The 27,886-nt window shown below is 42.5% G+C and overlaps 1 protein-coding gene across 6 annotated transcripts; it reads right to left on the bottom strand.

Annotated features, from left to right (window-relative positions):
• Positions 1–177: 177 nt before the first annotated feature.
• TMED8 (transmembrane p24 trafficking protein family member 8) lies at positions 178–27,886 on the bottom strand. Of its 6 annotated transcripts, none has more exons than XR_009531697.1 (7): positions 27,518–27,886; positions 17,417–17,498; positions 11,554–11,683; positions 9,681–9,807; positions 8,973–9,278; positions 6,069–7,717; positions 178–4,645 (listed from the first exon to the last, which is right to left on the bottom strand). XR_009531697.1 is itself a non-coding variant. In XM_060095768.1 (7 exons), the coding sequence occupies exons 4-7, from the start codon at positions 11,674–11,676 to the stop codon at positions 7,500–7,502; spliced, it is 774 nt and encodes a 257-aa protein (XP_059951751.1). In that variant the 5' UTR covers positions 17,417–17,498; positions 18,593–18,719; positions 27,518–27,558; the 3' UTR covers positions 178–7,499. The 6 variants fall into 6 exon arrangements, 4 of the variants coding, with proteins under 4 accessions (XP_059951751.1, XP_059951752.1, XP_059951749.1 ...); XR_009531698.1 differs by having other exon boundaries at positions 178–6,188; positions 6,720–7,717; XM_060095768.1 differs by adding an exon at positions 18,593–18,719 and having other exon boundaries at positions 178–7,717; positions 11,554–11,676; positions 27,518–27,558.

The following is a 27,886-nucleotide window of genomic DNA, read 5'->3' as shown; positions in this document are numbered from 1 at the left end:
TATCATTAATCTCATTCTCCATTTTTCTTAATTGTTAATTTTTCTTAATTTTTATAATAATAGATTATAAACTAATTGGTATAGATTTAAAGAATACGTTTCTTCTTAAGATGCAGAAGAGAGATGAATAAAAAAATTTTAACTCTAAGTCACGTTCATTAAGATATAACTCAAATGTTTCAGGTGCATAGTGAAAAAGTTTATTTATGACATTTCAAAATTTGGAAGAGAAGACAAAGAATGCATAAAAGCATCACAAAACTGTTACATAATATAAAAACACAAGAACTGAGCTATTTTAGGAACCATAGCTCAGTATCATCTATGTATCTCAGCAACACATTCAGTGCCACAGGGTGGTAAAAATATGGTGTTTTAAAGGAAAAACCACTCAGCAGGACATAACAAATAACAATTTCGGTAAGAGCTCTTAGAAATCATAGGAGATGCTGACAGCATTCCTCATGATAGGGTACATGTAAAACAAGCTGACCTCAATAAACGATTGCTTGGGATACTTTGATTTTAAAGAAAAGACTGTGACACTGTTTCCCTTCCAGACCCCTTTTTGTAACGTCAGCATCAGTGCATGATACAGAACGATAAGGAAAGAATGCCGTTGTGGTTGCCTGTTGCTTAAATATTTACCAAGAAAGCGTGATCATCTTTCAATCAACTGATAGATCTCAGTGCATGGCACCAAAGCAGGCCTTTCAGAAACATAAGCTAAATGGCATAAAGTAGTTTAGGAAAACCCTTACCCAAAGTCTGGCTTCCTTATAATCCATCACTTTAATTACAAAGCAGCTTTCTTCTGGGGATTTCAAAACACTTCCCATTATTAAGGGAAATGGGTACACCAGATTCATGGGTTACTGGATTGCTTTCTCCAGGCTTTACTTGCTCTTGAACATGGCTAAATGGAAATAATTCAACTTGATTAAATAAAAACAAATTCATTTACGGGACAATAATCTCAGAAAGGGCTGCTAGTGTTTTTAATACAGAATTTCTGAGTAAAATGTACTGCTTAGGACATGGGAGAAGGAATTAGGATAATGTTTTCCAGATGATTCTTGCCTGAACCTGAAAACCAACAATAACAATCACTTACAGGTAACATTACAGATGAGGCATTTCAAACCTGAGTGAGAGAAAGAGTTCAGGAAGAGAGCTCCTTTACATGACGGTGAGTTAAGGGCTCTTCTGTAATCCCATATACTATAATATTGCAAACCAAAACTTAACAATTGTTCATGACCCTATATCAGAACATTTAGAAAATACATTTTGTCCCCTGGAAATCATTTCACATATACTATTTTATCCCTAGGTAAGTCAAAACTATCTGCTTAAAATGACGGAAAACTGTGGAATTTAATTTTGAAAAAGCCTGTATCTCTAGACTTCTGGGGCACCTTTTCCTTATCTCTTAAGAGTGAAGAACAGCCATGAAATTAACTCTGGTCCACATGCCTGGGGGACTAAAAGAAATCAGATCATGAGTTCAAACCAGTGACTGGGACTACAAATAATTTCAAAGCCAGAGTCTTGTGCCTTTGGACTTAGTTTTTGAAGGACTGACTGTAAATGAACCCCACTATCAAGGCTTTAGGCAATTAATTGGGTTTTCTCAGGTTGGTGGTAAGACTTTTAAATAGGAGGAGTTTTGTTTGGCCTTCTTGGTTCCAGCAGGGACATGCAACACACCAGAGGGAGCAGTGATTTCTGAAATCTGGCCACGCAATACTTAGCAAAGTTTCTCTCACCTTTGGGTCCCAAATCCTACCCTAACCTCACTGCCTAAATAACTGGGTAGATGTCAAAGGAATGCCCACAGGTGCTGGACTGGTTGGAGAGAGCAAAGGGGCGACACTGACCATAACCAGGTACCAAGAGAGCCAAAGCAGCTCTTGCCGGGGTGTCTCCGCCCATTCCCAGAAAAGAGACCACCAGGAACCGACTCCCAGAAGGTTCTCCTTTGCAGAAAGCCAGAGTCACTGCCCACAGAAGACTGGTTCCTTTGGTGGGCTCTGAAGCCAGACTCTGAGAACCTGCAGAGCTCACGCTCACTCTGAGATTCCACTCACAGCCAGTGACAGAATCTACTTCCCGTAGATGGAGGCCTTGCTCTATTTCTTAGCCAACTCAATTAATTTGTTGTCCTCATCAGCAGAGCATTGTCACATCCTCTGCACTCACCTGGTAAAGTTAATAAGAGTTCCAACCACACAGTCATACACGAGTTACCCAGCTACCCCCATGTGGGACTATAAGTCAAAATCCCTCCTCAGCCCTACTTCCAACCTAGGTTAATCGCCTTTATCTACTCAACTCACGTTATTATTTAATTCTGGTTAACCGGTAAACTGAGGCCTTGGATACCATGCTGCCAGCGCTAAACAATACCACAAATAAGAGAAGTGGAGGGGGGGGGCCTAATCCCCCTCTTTACCTCTCAGCTGTGTGGAAATGAAGGCCTAGGGGCAGGATCCCATGTGCATGAAAATTGGGACTTTGGCCAAAGGAATATTCACCATCTACTGGGTTGCTGGAAAGCACCCAACTTGTGACTGGTTTTAGACACCCATTCCCTATTTACTCCCCAAAGAATCATGCATCATGGCTCCATGAGCACAATCAAATACAATGAATACAATGACTTGCTCGCTAAAGAGCATAAATCCCTTAACAAGCTACCCCTCACAACAACAAAAAATGAAATCACCTTCCTTCAGACAGAAACTCACTTTCCCTTTTCAACCACTGAGATTCTACATGGATGGTGCTCTTTCCTTTTCTAGCAAATTCAGGTTTCTAAAAGGTCTACACGTTTGGCCAGGTGGAAAGAGACTAGTTAAAGTGGTTGATGTGGACCTTTTAGACCCGGGAGAAAGTCTAAATGGAAGCTCTAAAAGGAAGAACAAACTGTGTCTGTTTGGTTGGTCCCATTGCCTGCTGTGTGTATGACTGTCCCACACAGATTAAAGAAGATGGCGATTCCTACACCTCTAGCCTCCTTCTAAACTCACCATCTTTTTTCATGGCACTGGACTCACAAGTCTCAGAGAATATAGAGATGAAATCAATCTTCAGGTCAGGATTACACTTAGCAGAGGAGACCTACTGAAAAATATGTCTAAGTTCGATCCTGTTGGAAAAGACAGGTAGGTTTGGGATTTCTCCAACAAGCACAGTGAGAACCAGTGAGGCTTCTGGCCTAAAGAACAATTCCAACGGATGAAAGGCAAACTAAAGAACTACACAAAATCAGGAATGTGAGCAGAATTCTGGGATACATCTGATAGCTTTTCTCTCTTCCTCTCATTGTTTTCATTCCTTACTCTCAATATAAAAAGTCAGTTCACAGCTGCATGAACTGCTTCACTCTTGCCCCTTCCTCCAAAACAATAGCCTTTTGTGTAAATGTTAGGGTCACTCCGCTCTGTACCTTAGAACCTTATACTTTGGGGTTAAAAGGCAACCTTTTGCAGAAAAGCAGTCTTAAAATAAATACAAAAATACAGACTTTAGCGTTTGGGCTTCACCTAATTCTTTCAAAGAAGGACTGGATAGGGCTCATCAAAAACATGCAAACACATATTTTCTCTAAATGATGTTTTACAACAATATCTAAACCCAGTGATCAAGATAAGACAGTGAGCTTTCAGGTTTAACTCTTCCATATACATATTATAAGGGACAATATATACTTTTTAAAAGTCTAAGATTTTCTTTCCTAAATAACAGATAAAAATATTTTTAAAGTGCATGAATCAGTTAAGAAAAGAATAACTATGAATGGCCTAATTTCAAGTTGCTACCTACTTCCCTTTTAAAGCTACATATTATCTGAGGATTGAGTTTTAATTTCAGAGTCCTGAGGATGTGTTGGAAAGCAACAGAGATTCGAATAAAGTCCTTCCAGAGCAGTTTCACAATTACCTTCACTATGACATGCCACATAGAGAAGAAAACATTAGAAATTATGGCCTGAGGGAGAGAGGAAATACAGCATAAGTTTTGAAAGATGGAGACCAAGAAACATTTTTATGAGGACCACCTCCCCAGGTAACTGGCATTGAGTGAAATAATCTTGCTAATAAACCAGGAGCTCTCTGACATGGGAGAGCTGATGTCTGTGCAGGGAACATACTCTATTGGATACCTGTCAAAAGGAACAGAATGGCAGAATCATCTTTGTTTAAAAATTAGCAGTTTATAATTTTAAAATCTATGTGCTGGATATACATAAGGGTGCTTACTATATACTTCTTTTAAATTTTTTTAAACATTCTTTTTTTTTAAATTTTATTTTATTTATTTTTGGCTGTATTGGGTCTTCATTGTTGTGCGCGGGCTTTCTCTAGTTGCAGAGAGCGGGGGCTACTCTTTGTTGCGGTGCGTGGGCTTCTCATTGCAGTGGCTTCTCTTGTTGCGGAGCACGGTCTCTAGGCACTCAGGCTTCAGTAGTTGTGGCTCGCGGGCTCTAGAGCGCAGGCTCAGTAGTTGTGGCGCACGGGCTTAGTTGCTCCACGGCATGTGGTATCTTCCCGGACCAGGGCTCGAACCCGTGTCTCCTGCATTGGCAGGCGGATTCTTAACCACTGCGCCACCAGGGAAGCCCTCTTTTAAATTTTGTTTGCTGAAAATTTTTCAAAATAAAATGTTGGGAAAAATTAATACTCTAAACTTTCTAAAAGTCCCGTCTCTCAACAAAGTAGCAAAACTAAACAAACTGAAGAAACTTAAGACCTCAGCCACTCTGTAGAGAGACTTCCAGTCTCTCTCCTACTGTGAAGTACCTTCTTTCCATTGTATGTTAATATTTATTTATCCTCTAAAGAAGACAGTGAAGGTGAAAGCAATGATTTTCATTTGATTGTTTGGTTCTGTAAACTCAAGACAGGGAGAGACTAAGGAAGTGACTACCTCTTAGGGTCTGGTGGACTATGAAATCCTCAGTAACTACCTGTGTTTGGTAAGTAATATTTTGTCCCTAAAGTTCACTAATTTCAGATACTTAATATAGGATAGTGAATTAATTAGATGGTGAATTAATTTACCTATTTTTTGTGAATGGATCAAAGAAGCACTGACTGTTAATGAAACACCAGTACAGAATGAAATGTAACAATGTCCAGGACTTCAAAAGTGACCAGACAGTAAGAGGCACACAGAGGCGATGGGAACAAGTCCCTCAGGCTTCCCTGACGCAACAGAACTAGGATTCCAAAGAAAATAAGTACAGGCTCTGATGGCAAAAATAAACAACAATAAATGTTATCCCAGGGAGCTTCCAACGGCCTGACAGCTCCATTTTAAGAGAAAGTCGGAAGTTAATAATGAACAGGAAAAATAAGCCAGGCTTTAGCTGACTGGAAAACAGCTCAATAGAAAATTATTTTATAAAGATTCTATTCAATTAGCTAAGGCATGATTCAACTTCAGTGATGAAAAGAGCAGTCATACAGTTACCAGATGGGATGACGCACAGCAAGTTTGCTTTCACTGCCCAAACAGGCAGTCACTAAAATAATTTCTAACTTCTTACAAGGTGTATAAATTTGGGCCAGTATAATCCTCTACAAAATGCACTCAAATATAAAACAATGGAGGTATGAGGCCGCTCAGAGGATGGGGATGCTATGGTGGTCCACAGCATCCTCTCCTACTTGGGGCTTTGCCCCCAGAGGAACAGAAGGTGCGGCTGTTATCGCCCTTTGTTCATAACGTAGGTGCCACTACAGACCTATTGTGAGAAGCCCTGTTCTTGGAGTTCCTGCTTCTGTGCAGAGGGAAAGCTTGGTGTGAGGCACCCACACAAGGAATGAATGAGCTAAAGGAAGCATCGTGAAGAAGCTGACTCCTCAGAGCAGGCGAAGGACTCTGAAGTCCTAGAATCACAGGATGCCTCTGGTTGGCTAGTCAAGTCCTCTGCACAATCTGGGGCAAATGGGCAGATTCCCTCACAAGCTAGAATTCCTAACACGGAGTGCTGGGGTAAGCTGGCGTAATCCATCCATCTGAGCAGGGGCAGACTCCTCCCAAAGCATCACAGGACTGACCTGCAGGAGTGGAATGTCATCCCTTCCCCACTGTTCCTGAAATCGTCAGCTTTAACTCCACAGAAGAGGTGCCCTCAATGGCTCAGAGCAGATGGAAGCCTTCTGAGAAACAGACGGAAACTGTCTCAAAGGCAAAATGAAATGTGCTTTAAAAATAAATAAAGTAATAAATAAATCTAATTATTCCTCAAAATCCTAAGGCAGTAACAGGCTTGACACAAGGGATAAGAAAGAAGGAGGGACACATAAGCGTAGTGGTCCCTTCTCTGCCCCCTCCTCCGCTGGGGGCCTGGACACCCCACTGCTCTGGTGACACTGGCTGCAGCACCCTGGGCCTCAGGGCTCACAGGGTGGAAAATGCGGTCACCAGGGACTAAAGAACAAATACACCAACAGCAACAGTGAAGTTTCATTATCACCTTTCCTGAGAGACTTTGAACACCAAAAGCTTTGAGCCCTCAATGCAAGAAACCTACTAAAGACCAAAAAAAAAAAAAAAAAAAAAAAAGTGGGGAATCTGGAGTGTTGTTTTATTTGTTTTTTTTAACCTCCTCTCTCAGATTGTACCCCTCCTTCTTTGATTATATAAAAAAAAAATAATTTAGTAATACTTGACTTTCAAAAATGTGGGTTCTGACATCAATCCAGTACCTAATTTCCACCCTTTCCCCTTCGATCATCAGTGCCTCTTGAAATAGGAAGTGATGGAGGCAGTTTTTCTTCCCAGAAGATCTTAGACTACAGTGATCATCATTTTGGATTGCATGGAAGTTCTTGCTGTAATGGCAAAGACACAGACTTAGAAAAGGGAAAAGAGGAGAGAAAGAGGTGGAGTGAAACCATCAGGACTAATAACACCCCTCCAAAGGCAGTGAGGGCTCCCAGCCTGTGCCAGAGACCACAAAGAAACAGCAGGTGGGAATATGGCAGTGGTGAGAGGCTGGACAGAGCTTTCTCCATCCAGGAAACTGGGCTCCTTCATGGACAATGTGCTTTGCTCTCTTCCAGCCCTTTCAAAAAGTGAAGAGAGTGGGTGCCACTAAACACATCTGCAATAAAAGCTCTGGAAGAGAAGAGAATGGCAACTGAAATAATACACCTTGTACCAAAACAAAACTATTTTTAAAAGGCAACACCCAACTTCCTTTCAGGCTTTTGCCTGATGGTTTCCTCCAAAGAGAGATTTTGCTGGAGTCTAAAGCCAGAAGAGCGTGAGTCAGGGACCACGGAACAGGGGCACTACACCACCATCTGCAGAAGCCTGGGAGCGGGAAAAGCTACATGGGGTCAACAGTCAGGCACGCCAGCCAGGGCGTGAGGGTCAGGAGCCCCACGCTCAACTTTTAGCTCTTGCCTATCCAAAACAAGAGGCCCCAGCTGGCAGCCTGCTCCAGCCAGCAAACACCGCCTGCCCCCTCTCCCAGCGGGCCTTCAGCTGGTGTAGTAGACGTGGAAGTAGAGAGTCTTGTTGCGCAGCAGGGAGTAGGAGTTGTCGAACTTGAGCAGGTAGATGCCCTCGCCAGGGTAGTCGTGGCTGCCGGCCTGCACGTCTCGGTGGCTGTCCCGCCGGTACACGGGCATGACCTCCCCATAGCGGCCCCGCAGGGAGCTCCTGGAGCCTCGCTCCACGTCTCCAGCTGGGACAGGGTCTGCATAAGCAAAAGGCAGAGTGTCTGGATATGAGTTCAGAGACCAAATACGCCTACCTGAGGCTGAAAAGATGGACCAGGTAACCCAGTGGCTTTCACCCAAGGGAGATACTACTGCCCTCCTACGGGCATTTGGAAATGTCTGGTGGCCTTCGGGCCATCAGAGTGACCAGTGGGTGATACGGGCATTTAGTTCTCAAGGGTCCAGGAGTGCTAAATATCAGGATAGTACCTTCTCAACAAAGCAGTGTCTCACCCCAAATGCCAATAGTATCTGCACTGAGAAACAATGAATTAGCCTTATAGAGCCTTCCTTGCTCCAGGAGTATCTGGAAATTTCCAAGGGGGAGAAAAAGATATTTAGAAGGGAAAATTCTGACATCCTTTCATCCAACAGGTAAAAGAACCAGCTAAAGGAGGTAGGAAATGCGAAAAAGTGCTGAAATGCTGAAAGTGCTGTATGGAGTGACCCCGAACTCCTACTGGTCTCCCTGAAGGTCAGCAAATAAGATCTGAGGTTCTCCTCCTTCCTGAATACACGCAGATTTCCCTGCAGACTTGCTTTTCCATGAAGAAGCAAGTTAAGGGAATGACTTAATGACTTAATCTTTCCCATAAGATTATACGGGAAAATAAAGGAATAAGGCTAATGCTTAGAACCTACTCTTATACTACAAAACAAACAAACAAAAAAAGCAGCTTCGGGGCCATGTGAGTAGGCGCTGCAAGTAACAGCTGGAACAGAGCACAGAGACTATTTTTAAAACTGCTCTTGTCAACCAGCTGTGACAGTTTGGAGGGAGGAGAGAATGGGTACATTTAGCAAATTGTAATCGCTCAGTTTGGTTCCAGACCAAGAATAAATGTAAATATCCCACAAGTAAGAGAGAAACATAAAATAATCTCAGATTTATACATGTGATCTGAAAAACACTGTCCTTACATACACCAGCACGGACCCACCCCTTTTCCTGCCCCCAACCTATCCCTGTCCCCAAGGAGATCTTGGGGGACATGGCTAGGTACTGATTAAAAAGAAAAGAAACTTTCCACTAAGGCATCAAAGCCACTCCACCAGAATGTTCTTTGAGGGTCTGACTTTGACCTGCATCCCTCAACTTAGCTTGCCATGATGAAAGGGATACTTCACCTGCATTCTCAGGAAGAGGATGACTGGTACAACACAGGAAGTGATCGCTGCAAATTAGGCTGAGACAGAAAAGGAAACTGCAAATTATGTTAAAATTAAATTTACCTTCGATCTCCTCCTCTTCCTCCTCATCTTCATCCTCATCCTCACTGGAATCACTGACCTGCACCGTTATGTCAGTGCTGGTTACAGGGGTCCAGTCAAAGTAAACTCCAAAGCCAATGTCATAGTCATCGGTCGCAAACTCCCAGCAGACACGCTTCCCCTCTGGGTGGGTAGGTACCCGGATGGTCACCACCTCACCCCGCTTCACCACCAGACGGCTGTTCTTCTCTTTGCCCAGCTTGCTTTTGAATTCCTTCATCTTGGCAAAGGTCCAGATGCACGGAGGAGCCATCAGAGGTGGGGAGACTGAAAGGACAGGCAGCTCACTACTGAGAAAGAAACCCGGAGGAAATGCTGCCACACCCGGCATTTTGCTTAGGGAGGTCGTCATAGTCGAAGACATTCTTCCTACTGGCTTCCCTGACTTCTTTTCACAAGGAAGGAGAGAGCACTGCCCTGAGGTGTGTCAGCTACTCAGCTTAAGAAATAAGTCTCTTTACGTACCATATATACACCTGGTACTCTATCCAGAATGTAATATTCAGACACTAGTTGTTTTTCCTCCTTTTGTAATATAATCACCTATGTAATTTTATGCTTTCTCCTTCCTTTCTTTCTTTCCTTCCGTCTGTCTGCCTGCCTTTCTTTAAGTACTCGCTGGGAACCAAAAAAAAACCAAAACACCTTCCACACCCCCAAAGGTCTCACCTCTCCTGTGGTCCCCCAGAAGATCTGCAGATTCCAAATCAGCTGAAAGAATATCTACAGCTCCTGTGTGCTCAGACTGGATCATAACGATGTCCCCAGACCTTGGCAGACCATGGTACTTGGCCATCTGCACAAGAGAACTCTGGTTACGGGACATATGTAAAGGCGGATTGTAATTAGCCTCTTTCCACCTGAAGGCTGCCTCCCCTGCCCTATTACCTCCACTCTCCCAACTCAGTCTGAGTGCTAGTCAACACTCCTGCTCTCTCCTCCAGCTACAGGTTGCTAATAAATTCTACCAACTTTTTTTTAATGCCATCAACATGTTCCCTAGTTTAAAGCTTCTTTCTTGTTCTCTCCTGCTTTTTGCAACTTTCCCACTTCAGACTCTTCATAAAATCCTTGCCCAAGAACATCCTCAAAATTTGCTACTGACTTTTCCATCGACAGCATTTCTGGCGCAGCGTTCCTGGGCCATGCCTGCACAGTCCCTCCTTTCAGTTCCTCTCAGGACAGCTCTTGCATCTGGGCTTTAGCTCAACCTTCACTCGGCCACACATCCTCCTGCTACAATTTCCATCCAGAGGTTACTTCCAGGTCACTGTCAATCAGTTCACCAAAGTACTGCAGGGAGAGAATCTGGCTCCTACTTTCTGGCTGTCTCTGTCTCTCTCTCTCACCCATGGCACACCTTGGATGTCTCACCCTATAGGGTGTCTCATTCACTAACAATGTTGTATAAATAATCACAATCTCACCTTAGACCAGCCCCAGGATTTGCATTTAAACAGTATATTTGCTGCCAGACATCTAACTTGCACGTAAGTGCAAATATCACTCGATACTCACAAAGCCCTCACTGCCCCATGGCAGGAGCCTGCAGTCTCTCCCTAGTGGGTTTCACTTCAAACCACTCAGATTACCATTCCCCTGTTTCATGCGATTATGCCTTAATTTCCTGCCCCTTCTCCAAGCAGTTGACAAGCAACTCAAGAAGAAATGTATGCCTACTGCCACCACGGAAGAGCACATCAGTGAGAGCCGTCCAGTTAAGGAATCAGAATTATATTTGTAATAAATGAATGAATGAATGAGTGAATGCTGTAATCCTCCCAGACTATTTTCTCATAATATCTGTTTCTGAAGAGTAAGTCCTTCAGCTCTTATTTCCAATGTTAAATGAGGTAAATCAGACTTTGACTAACTTGCTTGAATGAGTCCCTCCTCTTACAGAAGGTTAAACAAAAGATTTAGTTTGCAACTTATTAGCTGCATAGACTTAGTAAAGTCACTAACAGCTCTGAGCCTCAGTTTCCTCATCTTTAAATTGGGGACATAATGGTACCTATCTCACAGGGTTGTTCTCAGGAGTAAATGAAGTATTGTATTATGGATAAAAATGCTTTGTAGACTCTAAAGCACCATACAAATGTAACTATAATGTTCGGCATTGTCTTTACTGACACCATTTGTTATTCTAATATATATGTTAATAATGATACAAACAACCCATCCCTCCATGGCAGGGAGACCACTACTACTGGTACCATTTCTATGGAATCTTTACCATAAATACCGAGTAGATCTACCACAAGAAAACTGAGGCTAACACATAATCCAGTAGTTAAAGTTTCCTCACATCGAGTGGATTTTAGACAACATGGGAACATTCATTATAACACTCCATTTTTTGAATAGATGCTTACTGGGTGCTAGTACAGTGATGGGCCCTGGGGAGGATACACATGATCATTCCCCAAATAATTAAACCTGAGATGACAGTGCTTTCTAATTCCAACCCATCCAAATGCATCTAAATTCTGTTGCCACAAACTAGTGATTTTCAGAGAGAGAGTAAGAATGTGCGCCCTACCTTGCTGAGGACCTGGGCCTGGTCTGCAGACAGCAATTCCTGTTCCACCGAGGCCTGTGCCTCCACGGCACCGGCTGCCTTCTGCTGATCTTCTGTGGCATCCTCCCTCACTGGAGATACCATCTGTGGCCTCCCAGAGAAAGAGATCATGTCAGTTAAAGGACTCTTTTTTTTTTTTTTTTCCGGCCGCACTGTGCGGCTTGTGAGATCTTAGTTCCCTTGTGGGATCTTAGTTCCCCAACCAGGGACTGAACCCGGGCCCTTGGCAGTGACAGCGTGGAGTCCTAACCACTGGACCGCCAGGGAATTCCCCTCAAGGACTCTTTTCAAAGGCATAATGGTCCTGGAGAAACTCAGAAATAAAAACCTTCAAAGGGTACCCCCACCCCAGCTTTCCTCTGGCATTTGGGCCCACCGTCATTTCAGCTGACCACTGCCCAGGGCTGAAATGGCCTACAATGAAGCAGTGGCAGCATGTGAGGGCTCAGGACTGACAACACCACATCCCAGGCTCCGAGAACCATGGTAAACACACAGATCAGTCATCTGAGATAGACCGCAGGTCTGGTTTTTATTCCTCACTCTGGGACCCATGCCATTTGCTCCGCACAGAATTTCAACAAAAGAAGAGTTAGAATCCCAGTTCTGTTCCACACATAAAGCTGCTGTTAGAAGCAAAGGGAGGAGGCCTTGCCTAAGCCAGAAACTGATCACAAAACAAAGGAAGTACAGACTGATTAGCAAGGCAACCCTCTCCCGCCTTTATCCCAGGAGCGGTTCAGCGTTTCCATTCACACCCGATCACTGATATCCACAGCACACCCAGTTCACTTTTTTAAGCACGTTAATCTACTATCCCAATAACTTAAAACACAACTATTGGGACTTCCCTGGTGGCGCAGTGGTTAAGAATCCGCCTGCCAATGCAGGGGACACAGGTTCGAGCCCTGGTCCAGGAAGATCCCACATGCCATGGAGCAATGAAGCCCATGCACCACAACTATTGATCCCACGTGCCACAACTACTGAAGCCCGCTCACCTAGAGTCCGTGCTCCACAACAGAGAAGCCACTGCATAAGAAGCCCGCGCACCACAACGAAGAGTAGCCTCCGTTGGCCGCAGCTAGAGAAAGCCCGCATGCAGCAACCAAGACCCAACACAGCCAAAAGTAAAATTAAAAAAAAGAAAACCACTATTCCAATAGTTGATTTTAAAGAAGCAAGGGAATAATTTATGCTCTCTTCCATTTCTTCTGGCTTTGGAGAGACTAGAAAGTGAGTTAAGAGCCGGGGCTGTAGTGCAATACCCCAGGCCTCTTGGAGATCAGTTGCCAACAAAGGGTGGCGTGGAGTCTTTAGACAAGCCGTTATCAAAGTATGGTCCAGGGACCCCTGGCGTCCTTAAGACTCTTTCAGGGGAGTCTGTGAAGTCAAAACCTTTTCATAATAATTCTAAAATATTATTTGCCTTTTTTCATTTTCATCTTCTCAAGAGTTTACAGTGGAGTTTTCCAGAGACTACATGACATATGATATCACAACAGAATGAATGCAGAAGCAGATCTGAGAATCCAACTGTCCTTTGTTAAGACACACATTAAAGAGATTTACAACACCCCTCTTCTCACTAAATTATTTTTTCTTTGGAAAACCATTGTTTTTCATTAAAGACATGTTATTTATATTAACATGTAATGAGTTCCTTATTATTTTAAATGAATGAATAACTATTTTTTAATTTTCTAGTTTTAATTACTAGTATAGTAAACATTGTAAGATATAATTCACATAAACAAAAATTCTTTGAGGTCCTCAGTAATTTTAAGAGTGTAAAGTTTTGAGAACTGCTGCTTTAGGGTATCGTCCATTTCCTCAGACAGGCTGAGCAAACAACTGGGAAACAGCACTACAAACTGCATGGAGAAACAGAGGGCTTATTTTGGAGTTCATTAGTTTCTTCTTTCTTTCTTTCTTTCTTTTTTAACACAAACAAGAAAGATCACTCCTAGTTTATAAATTACCCCTTCTTCAGATAAAACAGAGCCATCTTTTGGAATATCTAAATCACTCCAATTTACCTCAGAACAAACAAGAGGTAGTTACTATGAAAATCAGAGCTGTGGTTGATTATTCTGCGTAAACTGTAAATTGGTCTAGGCTATGAGCCTATTTTATTCTCTTAAACCCAGAAATTAGAGCCCATTTTGGTTCCTTAGCACTACTTATTATGTCTCCTCCTCTATTAGGAGGTGAGCTTGATGGCAGGGACTGGGTCTTACTCCCTCTAGACTAACAGCCTCCACAGCCAAGCTTGTCGCATGGAACCCTAAGGCCCTTTGCACTCTGACCTCATCTCCTAGAATGACGTCCTCTTGCCTTGCCCAGTCCACGCCAATCACAATGGCCTGTTGAATCTCTGAGAGTCCTCAAGCACCTCAAGCACTCCCCCACTGAGGGTCTGGGGGCCTGCTATGGCCTCAGCCTAGAATACTCTTCCCCCAGTTACTCAGGGCTTCCTTCCGTCCTTCAGGTTCCTGCTCAGCCGTCACTTTCGGAGAGGCTTCCCCTCCCTGGCTCATCACTCTTTACACCCTTACCCTGCTTCATTTTTCTTCACTGCACTGATGACTGCCTGACGTATTACATACCATATTTTGTTGACTGCGAGATGCATATTTGCTTTCAGATCTTAATACAACTGAAATACAGGATGTCCTAAAAACTGGTGGTATCTTAAAACTGCCATGGGCCTGGAGTGACATGGAATCCCTCCTCAGGGGATTTGCATTTGCTTCTGCCAGGGCTTGGGAATGCTACCAACTGAGGTGACTTGAATTATGTTCTGTTTAAGAGTTTTGTTTGGACCACACTGGCAGAGTGAATTTACACAACAGACTTGTGGCTCATATTCTCAGGGGAGGTATTTTTCCCCCCTTACACAGCGCCAAGGTTGAGACATTCAGGTTGCCCTGCTCTCCTTTTCTGTGTGGAGCAATCTCTTTCCTCGTTTCTCTTTTCACTGAAGGTGCAGGCTTTTGCGGGAGGTCTCTTATTAGCCTATCTTGGGCATTCCTTCCTTTCTTGGTGGTATATAAAATAACAGTACATTTTATAGTTGATGACAACTTAGATTCTATGAAATACGATGTATACTTTTTTTCCATCTACCTCCCCCACTAGAACATAAGCTACATGAGACCCGGGATGTGGATTGTCTGTTCATTTGTGGTATCTTCAGTGCCTAGAACACTGCCAGGTAATAGCAGGCTGTCAATAAATATCTGTTGAATGAACAAATGAATAAGTTAACTTTTGTTTGGGAACAAGAGAGGACTATTCGGAATGTGAGAACACAATAGTTAATCTGACCATCAGCCTGACCTTACTGTATATGGCATCTAAAATGTAGTTTCTTCTTTGCCTTTGTGCATGCTACTTTGCACAAATATGGTTCTGCTTATTTAAAAAATATTTTAAACAGGACATGCACAGCTACATAAATTTAATATTCACATTAGCATTTTATGCTCTGAAGAATTAGTGAAAGGTACTTTGGGAAAGATAAATTGCAAATCACTTGATGCAGATGATAAACCATGTAAAGGAAAAACTCTCACTGTAAGCCTTCTGGTTTATGCTAACCCAGAGCAGGGAGGCCATCCCAAAGGGAGGGAGAGATTGGCCAGCCAACCTCACTAGAAAAGATCGAGAGTCATGCCGTTTCCATTTCTAAAATATACAAAACACAAACACCAGACCTCAGGCGTCATGCATGCTGGATTTTTTTTCTTCACACATTAGATTTTAGAAACAAAACTTGAAATTTTTATCTCCTTTTTTCTAAGAATAGTCTATATTCTTCACTCAAAAAATTTATTTACTCTTAGTATGAAAAAATCAGCTCTGTACCAAAAGCCATCCCACAAGGATCCTTCAAATCAACAAGTGCAGGGACTTCCCTGGTGGTCCAGTGGTTAAGACTCTGTGCTTCCACTGCAGGGGGCAGGGGTTCGATCCCTGGTCAGGGAACTAAGATCCCGCATGCCACGGGCCATGGCCACAAAACAAACAAAAACCAACATGTGCGGAAGAAGCGTGGTGGCAGGAAAACGGAAGGACAGGAGGAGACTCTTCTCACAGGATTTGATGAGAACATGAATTATCTCAAATAATCAATGCCTGGAGGAGTCTATGTCTTCTAAAAGTATCCTTATATGTAATAACCTAGTAGCTCTAAGCATAGAACTCAAAACACCTCTGTTGCTACTTATGAGAAATAAGCTTTAGAGTAAACAAAACTAAAGCTGTGTGAACTTGGGAAAATTATTAAATTCACTGTTTCATTTTCCTCATCTTAAAAAAAATACTTTATTCAGTTTGTTATGAGGATTAACTGAGATAATACATTTTAACACCTAGTACAGTATCGAGCAAACAGAAATATTTGAGAAAAAGTAACTATTTTATTATCATTATTACAGAGAGGCATTCAATCAAGGGTGGCTATTATATTATTATCACCAACTGTATTAAAATTATATTAATTATTATTATTTTCCACTGTCTGAATTCTGGGGGAAGAAGTTTTATTTCATATACAAAGGTAAGAAGAGAGAATTTCTACTTAAGAAATAACATTTAAAAAATATCATGAGACTTCCCTGGTGGTCCACTGGTTAAGACTCCACGCTTCCACAGCAGAGGGCAGAGGTTCGATCCCTAGTCGGGGAACTAAGATCCTGCATGCCGTGTGGCATAGCCAAAAGAAAAAGAAATCTTGACATACCCCCACCCCCAGCAATCAACTTTGGGTGAGGCATGGAGACCACAGGTTCTACTGGACAGTACTGTACCATGAGCTGATCAGTTGGACTGTAATATTCACTAGCTCAGCATTCTCCAAAATAACAGTTTTTCATTAATTATTCCATTAATGTTTCGTGGCTTCCACTTATTCTAGGGCTCAGTACTACTATTCCCTTCCTGCTATATACTCTGATATCAGTGATGACAGGAGGATGAGATGGGTGGAGAGGGAAATTAAGAATGACAATCTGAAGATCATCATCGTGGTTTAATCTGAAAATTACATAATAAAAAACTGCCTCTAACACTGTGTGTGTGTGTGCATTTTATGGGTAAAAACCAAACACATGTTCTCTTGAAAGTCCACCTGTGGACACTCTTTTTCTTTCTTTCTTTTTTCTGGGTGGGGGGCTGCGTTGGGTCTTCATTGCTGTGCGCTGGCTTTCTCTAGTCGCGGCAAGCAGGGACTACTCTCTGTTGCGGTGCGCGGGCTTCTCATTGTGGTGGCTTCTCTTGTTTCAGAGCACGGGCTCTAGGCGCGCGGGCTTCAGTAGTTACAGCATGAGGACTCAGTAGGTGCGGCACCTGGGCCCTAGAGTGTATGGCCTTCAGTTGTGGTGTGTGTGCGGGCTCAGTAGCTGTGGCACACGGGCTTAGTTGCTCCACGGCATGTGGGATCTTCCCGGACCAGGGATCGAACCCATGTCCCCTGCATTGGCAGGCAGATTCTTAACCACTGTGCCACCAGGGAAGTCCCTGGGATCCATTTCTAATGTTTTAACATTTGAACCTGGTCTTCAAGAGGAGATAAATGAAGACACTACACTATTTGTTACAGTTCTATTCTCTGAGAGTTAAAGAAAATTTTATAACCTGAAATAGACCTGCATTCCCCCTAAACACACTTAAGGGTTGATTAATTAATGACAAAACACTCCATACTCTTCACTTCATCTTGTCTTCCCCCTTAAAGTCACTGTTTACTTCTTTCATCAATTACTATCTCAGAAGATAAAACCCCAAGAAGCATTATATCCAAAGTAGTTGCTGTCCCTACCTGTAGGGTGAGGAATGGGGTTCTGGATCAGAGGCAGAAGCTGCTAGAGAGGTGACCTTGGTGACTTCTAGATCTTCATTCTCTAGAAAATCACGGGAAGAAAAATTCAATACCGGAGAAGGAACACAATCATAATTATCTTGTATCTTTTTAAAAAATCTGGCAGTTTCAACCAACTTTCTCTTTCTAAAAATAATCTAGGCACAAACTTTATACTCTGGGAGGCCCAGTACATAAATTATTCAAGTCATCACATCCAAGTATTCTCAGACCATTATAACCCACTCATAAAAAAAATAAGTCATTTTCCAAAACAAGTCCCCACAGAATTCATCCCAATTCAAGGATCACATTTCACAGAAAGCAAATGGTTAAACTAGGCAGAACGCAGAGGACAGAATGGAATGTAGAATGAAATGAACTGGAATTCAGTGCCAAGGTAGAGAGTGCCACCTCTACATTCCATCAGCTCATATCACTGTATCCAGGGTCAGGTAAAGGATTTTTGTAATTTCATTCATTTACTCACTCACTCATTCACCAATGACTTACTGAATAACTGCTCGGCATCATCAAGGAATATACAGGTGAAATGTACAACGAAGACCAGTTTCCCAGGCTCACAACAAGCCACAAGACTGGTATTATCATTGCCATTTTGCAGGTAAGGAAACTAAGGCATAGAGATAGGATGCAAACCCAGGCAATTATGCTCTTAACAATTAGGTGTTACTAAGTTTCATGGTGTATTCATTTAGCCTTTCCATGAGCACTCAGAAAAGCATATGGTTTAGTGTGTTTAGATAACCCCTGGTGAACCTCCTCTAGTTAAGACAGCAAAAAAACTGAAGCCCAAAGTTCACTTCTCCATATAAAATATAACTTATTGATGTAAACCTCAAACACTGAAAATTTCAGTTTGGTAGCAGCATAGAAGTATAAATGACAGGTAAATATTTGTGATTCAACTTTAGTCTCATTTTTTTTTTGTATGTGAATAGGATCTATTCTTTTTGTCAACTCACACTCTCATAGGTAGAAAGACCTTACAGCTTATGCCACCTGATTTTCCTCTTGTGAGATAATAGAAAATACATATATTAGTTTCTGCCCCCAGTTCCTGGCACAGAACTAAAACCTTTATAATTCCCTAAGTGATTAGAGCACTATGAGTACCTTTTGTTCTAATATTTCGTCTTTGACTTTGGTTCCTGCCACAGAGTTCCTTAATCCCATGGAATTTCCTGGGTGATAACAATGTCTCTTGTTCTAATGAGGTGCCTCCTGGGCCCCTACATGGGGGCTGGTAACGAGAAAGACAAAGCCATGATTAGAAGCTTGGGATTTTCAACCCTACCATCCATTCTCCAGAGAGGGGAGAGGGGCTGGAAATGGAGTTAATGATTGATCACACCTACATGACGAAGCCTTCATAAAAATCCCAAAAGTACTGGGTTTGGAGAGCGGCCAGCTCAGTGAACACATCTCTATAGCAGGAGGGTGACCCACCCCAACTCTGTGGGGACAGAAGCTCCTTCGCTTGGGACCCTCCCAGACCTCACCCTCTGTATCTGACTGTTCATCTGTAACCTTTACCATATCTTTTAATAAACTGGTAAACGTAAGTGTTTCCTTGAGTCCTCTGAGCTGTTCTGGCATTTAATCAAACCCAAGGGGGAGGAAATCATGGGAACTACCAATTTGTAGTCAAGTCTGACAGAAGTTGTGGGTAACCTGGGGAACTATTACTGGCGATTGGCATCTGAAGTGGGATGGGAGCAACCTTGTAGGACTGAGCCCTTAACCAGTGGGATCTGACATTATCTCCAGGTAGACGGTGTTTAGCATTGAGTTAAATTGTAGGACACCCAGCTGGTGTTGCAGAATTGCTTGGTGTGGGGAAAAAACTCCACACATCTGGTGTCAGAAGTCTTGCGAGTGTGGCTGTGTGACAGAGTAAAGGAGAAACACAGGAGGACTGAGGTTTTCTTTACACCTCTCAACAAAGGAACTGAGTCTAAGACAAAAGTCAGACGTTCCCCAGGGTCCCCTAGTCCGTGAAGAGGCCCTTTTCACCAAGAGCTAATGAGAATAGAAAGTTCTTCCCTATGTTGACCTAAGTAAAATTTGCTTCCTAATAAATTCTGCTCTTCGATCACTACTCCCCACAATATCCTTTCAAATATTTACAGCCTGCTGTCACATTTCCTGCAAGTTCCTTCCCAGGCCGACCATCTCCAGTTCTCTCCATCATCTCTTTGTTCCATTTCAAGAAAAGAGCTAAAATGGACAACTTTTTCAGATGAGTTCTAAACCATGCAGAGTACATGGAGACAATCATCTCTTAATAAGGACACAGTATTTCTTGACATAAGACATTAACTGGGCACTAGATTTTTTTTAACTGCAAACTTACCCCGTTGGCCTAAATAAGTCAATCAAGATCTCCAAGGGCTTATAAAAATAAACTTATTCCAAGCTCAGTCTCTCCTATGCTCTATTTTTGAAACAGATTTTTGGAAAATAACTGACTTCTTAACTTAAATGCAGGACTTCATGTATCCGTATTATTGATTTTAAATTAGGTTTTTGAAATGACACAAGTACATGCTTTGCGCATTGTAGAACAAACTAAATACAGATAAGAAAACACTCTGCATTTACCCTTCCAGACTTTAATATACAAATAATCCATTATTCAGTGTAGAAAAATCAGGAAATACAGACAAAAAATAAACAAAACAACCAAACACAATCCCACTAGCCAAAAATAACCATTGTTAACATTTTGGTGCATATCCTTTCAGAAATATATTTATACATATACATACACATATATGTGCATATTTATATGTATTACATATATAGATAAATGTATACGTATATACATCTATATATTTATATATTTCTCCCCCATCCCCAGCAATCAACTTTGGGTGGGGCATGGAGACCACAGTTTCTACTGGACAATACTGTACCATGAGTTGATCAGTTGGACTATAATACCTACTAGCTCGGGTATGAATACAGCTTTTCATTAATTATTCCATTAATGTTTCATAGTTTCTACTCATTCTAGGGCTCAGTACAAATATAAATGTATATATAATATTTATATATGTATATATTATATAAATATTTTATAAAAATTCTATTTATATACCTATATTTCTGAAAGGACAGGTACCTAATGTTATTGAACATTATTCATGAAAATTTTTCAGGGTCAATAAAAATGGGACTAGGGCTTCCCTGATGGCGCAGTGGTTGAGAATCCGCCTGCCGATGCAGGGGACATGGGTTTGTGCCCCGGTCCGGGAGAATCCCACATGCCGCGGAGCGGCTGGGCCCGTGAGCCATGGCCGCTGAGCCTGCGCGTCCAGAGCCTGTGCTCCGCAATGGGAGAGGCCACAGCAGTGAGAGGCCCGTGTACTGAAAAAAAAAAAAGGGACTAAAAAAATAATTTTAAATGGCTGCATATTATCCCATAGGCTGTACCATAATTTCTTTAACCAATCCCCAAGCCCCTATTGTTAGAGCTAGACTCTGTTTCCAATCTTTCCCTGTTATAGAGAATTATGTTATATTAGAGATGTCTACAACCCTCTCTTAAGAACTTTGCCTGTCCACAGCCTTGAAGGGGCAGTCCTGTGACCAGGGAACACTATGTTGGCTATTGGTTTGGGGTGAACACCTGCCCCACAGTTTCCAATTCTCTTCCCCCAAGTCTGGGTTTGGTCCCAGAGACCAAAACAAACTGCGAAGAGCCTCAGTGGGTCAGGGACTGATGCTACCTTTTGGAAGAAGCCTTTGCATGCCATGCAAAAGCAGATGATTAAGCAGAGGAGACAACTGTGAGATACAGAAAATAATGCATTCAAGCAAAAAGAAACAAGGCGTGGTGGGATCCAGGCAGCTGGTGTCAGGTGAACCCGGATTAGGGACAACCAAAGAAAGCTGCACCTTGGGCTCCTCTAAGCCAAAAGCTGAGCACTGGATTGTCATTTTATTATTTATAGTTCTGGATACAAATTTTTGTCAATTGTATGTTATAAACACCTACTTCCACTCTGTGATTTACCTTTTCACTCTTCTAATGGTGTCTGTCCTTTGATGAACCAAAGTTCTTAATTTTAATGTAGTCAAAATTTATCAATCTTTTCCATTATTAGTCTTTGTGTGTCCTGTTTAAGATGTCTTTCCCTATACTGAGATCAAGAAAATATTCTCCTTTATTATCATCTAGGAGTTTATTGTGTTTCTTTTTCACATTTTGATCTACAATCCAACTAGAGTTGATTTTTTGTGTTTATGGTGTGTGAGATAAGGATCAAGGTTTTTTTTCTTTTCCTTCTTTCTCTTAGGATATTCAGTTTTACCAGCAATATTTACCATTCTTGCCCCACTACTCTACAGTACAATCTTTGCTGCAAATGAAAGATTTTGTTTCTAGGCTTTTATTCTATTCCTAGGGCTTAACTGGGCTATTCTGTAAAAGCCTTAAAATAAGTCTTGATTGTAAATCAACTATATTTCAACAAAACTTTTTTTAAAAAGTCTTGATACCTGATAGACCAAATCTTCCCATCTTGTTGCTCCTACCTGAGTGTCTTTGGTATTGGCCTTTCATTTCTTTGGTAATGGCCTTTCATTTCTATATATATTTTAGAACCAGCTTGTCAAACTCCACCCAAAAGGCCCACCAAAACCCTCAAGGATTTTTATTGGGATTGTATTTTATCTATAAATCAATTTGGGGAGAATTGACATCTTTACAATACTGAGTCTTCCAAACTAAGAATATGGTAGATCCTTCCATTTACTTATTCTTTAATTTCTCTCAATAATAATGTATTATAATCTTCTGCATAAAGTTTTTGCATATATTTTGTGAGATTTATTCCTAGGTATTTGAAGTTTTTTTACTCTATAGTAAATTACATATATATATTTTTTTTTTAACTTCTTTGCTAGTATACATGAATGCAGTGGAATTTTGCATATTGACCTATATCCAACAATCCGGACAAATTTATTAATTTCAATAAATTATCTATAGATTCTTTTGGATTTCCATGTACACAATCATCATCTGCAAACAACAGACTGAATAGGATTCCTTTATAATCCTCATATATTTTACTTTTCTTGCCTGACTGTTCTAGCTAGAATATCCAGTAAAATGATGAAAAGCAAGTGGTGAGAGTGGACAACCTTGTCCTATTCCTAATCTCAAAAGGAAAACTTCCAAATTTCTCCATTAAGTTTGATGCTGCTTGTAGGGATTTTGTAGATATGCTTTATCCAATTAAGAAAGTTTCCTTTTATTCCTCGTTTGCTAGGAGTTTTGAATCATAAGTAGAGGCTGAATTTTACCACTTTTTTCTGCTTCTACTAAACTGATAAATTTTATCCTCTACTGTATTAAAATGGTGATTATACAGCTGAGTTTTTTTTAAAAATGTTAAAGCAACTTTGCATTCCTGGAAAAACCCAACTTGGTCATATATATTGCTAGATTCAGTCTGTTAATCTTTTGCTAATGACTTTTTGCATCTATGTTAATGAGAGAGATTAAACTGCAATTTTCTTTTCATCTGGGATCTTTTTTTTTTTTTTTTTCGGTACGTGGGCCTCTCACTGTTGTGGCCTCTCCCACTGTGGAGCGAGCACAGGCTGCGGACGTGCAGGCTCAGCGGCCATGGCTCACGGACCCAGCCGCTCCACGGCATGTGGGATCTTCCCGGACCGGGGCACGAACCCGTGTCCCCTGCATCGGCAGGCGGACTCTCAACCACTGCGCCACCAGGGAAGCCCTCTGGGATCATTTTGATTCTGCCTGAAGAATTTAGTTACCTGTAGGTGATAAATCCTGTTTTTGATTGCCTGAAAATATCTTTATTTCACCTTCATTCTTGAAGACTATTTTCACTGGAAAAAATTCTATATTGGTAGTTATTTTCTTTCAGTATTCTAAAGATGATCTAGCTTTCACTGCTCTGTGCATAAGTCAGCTTTCAGTCTAATTACTATTCCTTTGAAGGCAAACTGTAATTTTTTTCTGGCTACTCTTAATATTTTGTCTTTGCTTTGGTTTTATAGCAGTTTTAATTTAATGTGTACCTACTGTGGATTATATACCCCTACTTGGGGTGTACAGGGCTTTGTGCATCTGTAGATTCCATTAGTTTTGGAAAATTCATAGCTATTATCTCATCAAACATTGCTTCTGTCCATTCTTGCTCTCCTTACCTCCTAGGACTCCAATTATACAAATGGTAGACCTTTTTACCATATCCTCTATGTCTCATCTCTTTCTTGAATTTTCCATTGTTGTATCTTTACATATTTTCTTCTGACCTTTCTTCCAGTCCACTGTTCTCTCTTCAGGTCTAATAACTTGTTGTTAAACCTATCAACAGAATTCTTCATTTTCATCTGTATTTTTCAGTTACAGAATTGCTATTTGGTTCTATTTTTATAAATTTCAATTCTCTGCCAAATTTCTCAACTTTCTCTTTTACCTCCTTGAACATAATAAATATAATTCTTAATTGAAGTATAGGTGACTTACAATATAATTATTTTTAAGTCTGTATCTGGTAACTCCAAAATCTGATGCTCCTATGGATCCATTTTTACTGTCGTTTCTTTTGATTTTTGTTCATATTGTGTCTTTTCATGGATTTGGTCATTTTTGATACATGCCAGAAATTGTTCTTGCAAAACTGTTTGTCAAAATAATTTGAAGACTACAGTGACCCTTCGGAAAAGATTTGCCTTTGCTTCTTCCACATACCTGGGGGCACCAGCACCCTGGGGTTAACTTAATCCAATTTCATGAACTCAGATGTTTCTGAAGCTGAGCTGTAGTCTCTGCAATGGCCTGCTTCTAACTTACCCTTACTTCTAGAACATGGCCTTTCATGGTCCTAACCCAGAGAAAAGGGGGGTTAAAGCATCTCAGAGGAGAAAGGCACCCCAAATTGGACTCTCATCCTTGGACCTCTATCTTTATACTTCTGCCCTCACATGGATCATAGCCTAATAATTATTCATTATCTGACTAGCTGACTAGCTTTCCAGGATCTTCAAGTAGATGTTTATATTTTGACAATTATTTCCTAATTGTCCCCAGTGGGAGAAATAATCCCAATTACCTAGTCTAACATTACTCAAAACAGAAACCTGCATTGCCTCTACCCTTTTCAGTTTTAAGATACCTTAGTGAATAAAATCGCTGCTGGTTGAGAACAACTGCTTTCACCTAAAGAGCATTCTTTTTTTTTTTTTTTTTTTTTTTTGCGGTACGCGGGCCTCTCACTGTTATGGCCTCTCCCGCCGCAGAGCACAGGCTCCAGACGCGCAGGCCCAGCGGCCATGGCTCACGGTCCCAGCCGCTCCGCAGCACATGGGATCCTCCTGGACCAGGGCACGAACCCGTGTTCTCTGCACCGGCAGGCGGACTCTCAACCACTGCGCCACCAGGGAAGCCCTAAAGAGAATTCTTGATATATCAGCCCTAATTCCTCATATTCATTTGATGCTCCTTCAAATCTGTGTTGAGCCTTTGTCTCACAATCCAGCAAATATTTACAGAACCTCTAGGACACATCAAGGACTCTAGGAGAGAAACAGACAAGATAGATTCTGTCCCTACAGAAGCTGGTTTCTTGGGGGTACGTACATAAAGAATTGTAATAGGTACTTCCCTGGTGGTCCAGTGGTTAGGACTCTGTGCTTCCACTGCAGGGGTCAAGGGTTCAATCCCTGGTCAGGGAACTAAGATCCCACATGCCGCACAGCGTGGCAAGAATTGCAATAAAAGACACCCAATTATATAAAGTTTTGAATTGTCGATTTTTCTTCCTGGGTACTCTCATCTTACCAAACTAAAAACCCCTAGACAGCAAAGACCATAACCTGCCCTAGAATACCAATACTTGATTAATGGCCAATAAAAATAAAAAAATAAACTATTCTGAACTTCATCATAACAAGGTGACAATTTCAGACAGACAGTAAAAACTCCACACCTAACTTGAGCAAATAAGTTAACTTCTCTCAGCTGTAGTTTGTTCTTCTGTAAAATGGGGAGGAAATGACTGTTGACAAGATTAAGTCAGATAATACAAGGAAATCTTTTTCCACATTCTGGCACAGAGTAAGCATTCAATTAATGTAAGCTATCATTACCAATATTTTATTAGCTATTTTATTAGCAACAAATCTTACCTCAAGGGGAAGAGCTTGCTCTGAGCTACAATAACAAACCCCTACATGACATAAAAGAAATCAACACTCACCCTGCTTTCTGAGGGCAAGAGGAAGAAAGTAATCATAAGTATTTCCATCAACATCCTGGGAGGAAAATGTGAATGCAGGAACCAATTACAAGGTTTGGGGGTGGGGGAAGACACACTCAGAGACAAACCCACTATCTTCCAATACATTCCTGGACTATTCTTAAGACCTTTCTGTTTAAACTACTTGGGTATATTTGCCACAAGGATCTAAAGAGGAAGTAAAAAAAAAAAATTCTTAATTTATAAATATCAACACATGCAAGGGACAGATGTTTATGAGACTTTCTAAGTGTTCATTTGCTTAATCGTTCAGAAAGTATGCTTAAAATTTCTATTGCTATAATGTTAAATACATGCCAGCAATTCTGAATTTACTACAAAGCATAAGAGTTCATAAGAAGGAAAAAAGACAACAATTGTTAGATATTTTAAAGAGAATATAAAGTCACATGAAAAAGCTGGGTGATTCAAAGCTGTGTGTGTGTGTGTGTGTGTGTTTGACCCAAGCAGCATTAGGAAATGGGAGATATTTAGAAGTAAAAGACGGGGAAAGTCACCATACCCGGAGATACACATCCAGGAACACCTCCTCTGACAGCACGTGGAGTTTCGGTGAGCAAAAACAGACTTTATATCTCATAATGGATAACACCAGTTTACTGTGTACCGTGGCTTAGGTACCAAGTGCCTCATACATAGTGGTCCATGCAATCCTATAGTGCCCACATTTTATAGATGAGGAAACAAACACAGATTAGGGACTTGCCCAAGTAAATTAAAGATTCACACTCCAACCCAGGCATCATGGCACCACCTCTACCGCTATACTTCATGGTGTCTATTTTAATTTCAGAACTGGAAATTTAATTTTTACTTGCTACTTAGTGAGACCAGTACTCTCCCCCTACCTACCCTTCCGTATTTCAAATGAGCATCTTTTTAGTTGCATCCCGTGTGGTGATGATAAGGAGGCTTGGAAGGTAAAAGTGTAATCGCTGGACACTTTAGCCTTCGGACACTCACAATGAAGTAATCCACACGGAGGAACTAGCGCGGGTGGAAGTAAGACAGTCTCCGGAACAAGAGGAGGGTCCCGGAGAATGAGGGAGGTCGCCAAAGTTCCTATTTCAGCCCCGATGTCCTGCCTTGGCTCTGGCCGCTAGGTTCATTCAAAAGACCCCAGAGCCCACCTATTTCCAACTGCGCTTTTCATCTCGCCCACTCTGAGAGGCGGAGAGGATGGATGCGAGGTGAGGCGCGGGGGCCTATATGCAGGGAGGCTAGAGCAAACGGGATTCTGGACAGATGAAGGCGAGGCTGCCTATTCGGATGGGGGCAGAGAGGCGCGTGGAACGGCTGGGACCTGGGACAGAGGTGAGGATCGGGGTGGGGAGCCAGAAGCAGGGGCAGCGAGGCCGGTGGGGTCGGGGTCGGCAGCCAAGGAGTGATGGGCAGGCGTGCTGAAGCTGAAGAGGTGCCAGGGTCAGAGATGCCCTGTCACTACCATCCGGGCTGCTCTGAGAAAGGAAGCGGGGCAGGAACCAAGGCATTTCGAAACAGGAGTAGAAAATAATCTCGAGCGAAGACCAGGCCCGAAGGATGGCGGGGGCGGGAGTCGCGGCCCGGGGGAGCCGGGCCCGGGCAGGAGCGAAGGCAGGGGCTCCGCGCGCGAAGGGGCTGCCCAGGCCGGTCCGCTCCTACGGGCAGCGCGGGGCAGAGCGCGGCCGAGCCTCGCACCGAGGTGCGGGGTCCCGAGGCCGGCGGCACCCACCCGCCGGCGCCCGGCCTTGCGTACCTGAGGCGGCCTCCTGGCTCCCCTCCACTCCCCGGCCGTCCCCGACGCCGCGCGCCGGCCCTCGGCGGGCTGCGGGGCTCCAGACGCCCGGCCCCTCAGCCGCCCGCCTGTCCGACATCTGCAGCCCGCGTCCGCAGCGCCTCCGCAGCCTGCTGCAAGTGGCTCCGGAAAGAGCCGAAGGCCCAGCGCGCCGGGAAGAGCCGAGCGGAGCCCGCGGGCCGGAAGGGGCAGCGCGTCGGCCCCCGAGCGGTCGCGAGAGCTCTGGCTAGCGGAGGCCTGTGACGCGGGCTCGGGGAGGGTTACTGCGTGCTTATGATCGCAGGTTTTAAAAGTCAGTGCTTGAAAGAAGAAACGAAACCTGGGGAAGAT

Source organism: Mesoplodon densirostris, chromosome 4 (assembly GCF_025265405.1).
Source record: "Mesoplodon densirostris isolate mMesDen1 chromosome 4, mMesDen1 primary haplotype, whole genome shotgun sequence".
Taxonomy (NCBI): Eukaryota; Metazoa; Chordata; class Mammalia; order Artiodactyla; family Ziphiidae; genus Mesoplodon; species Mesoplodon densirostris.
This window is presented reverse-complemented; position numbering and strand designations above follow the sequence as displayed.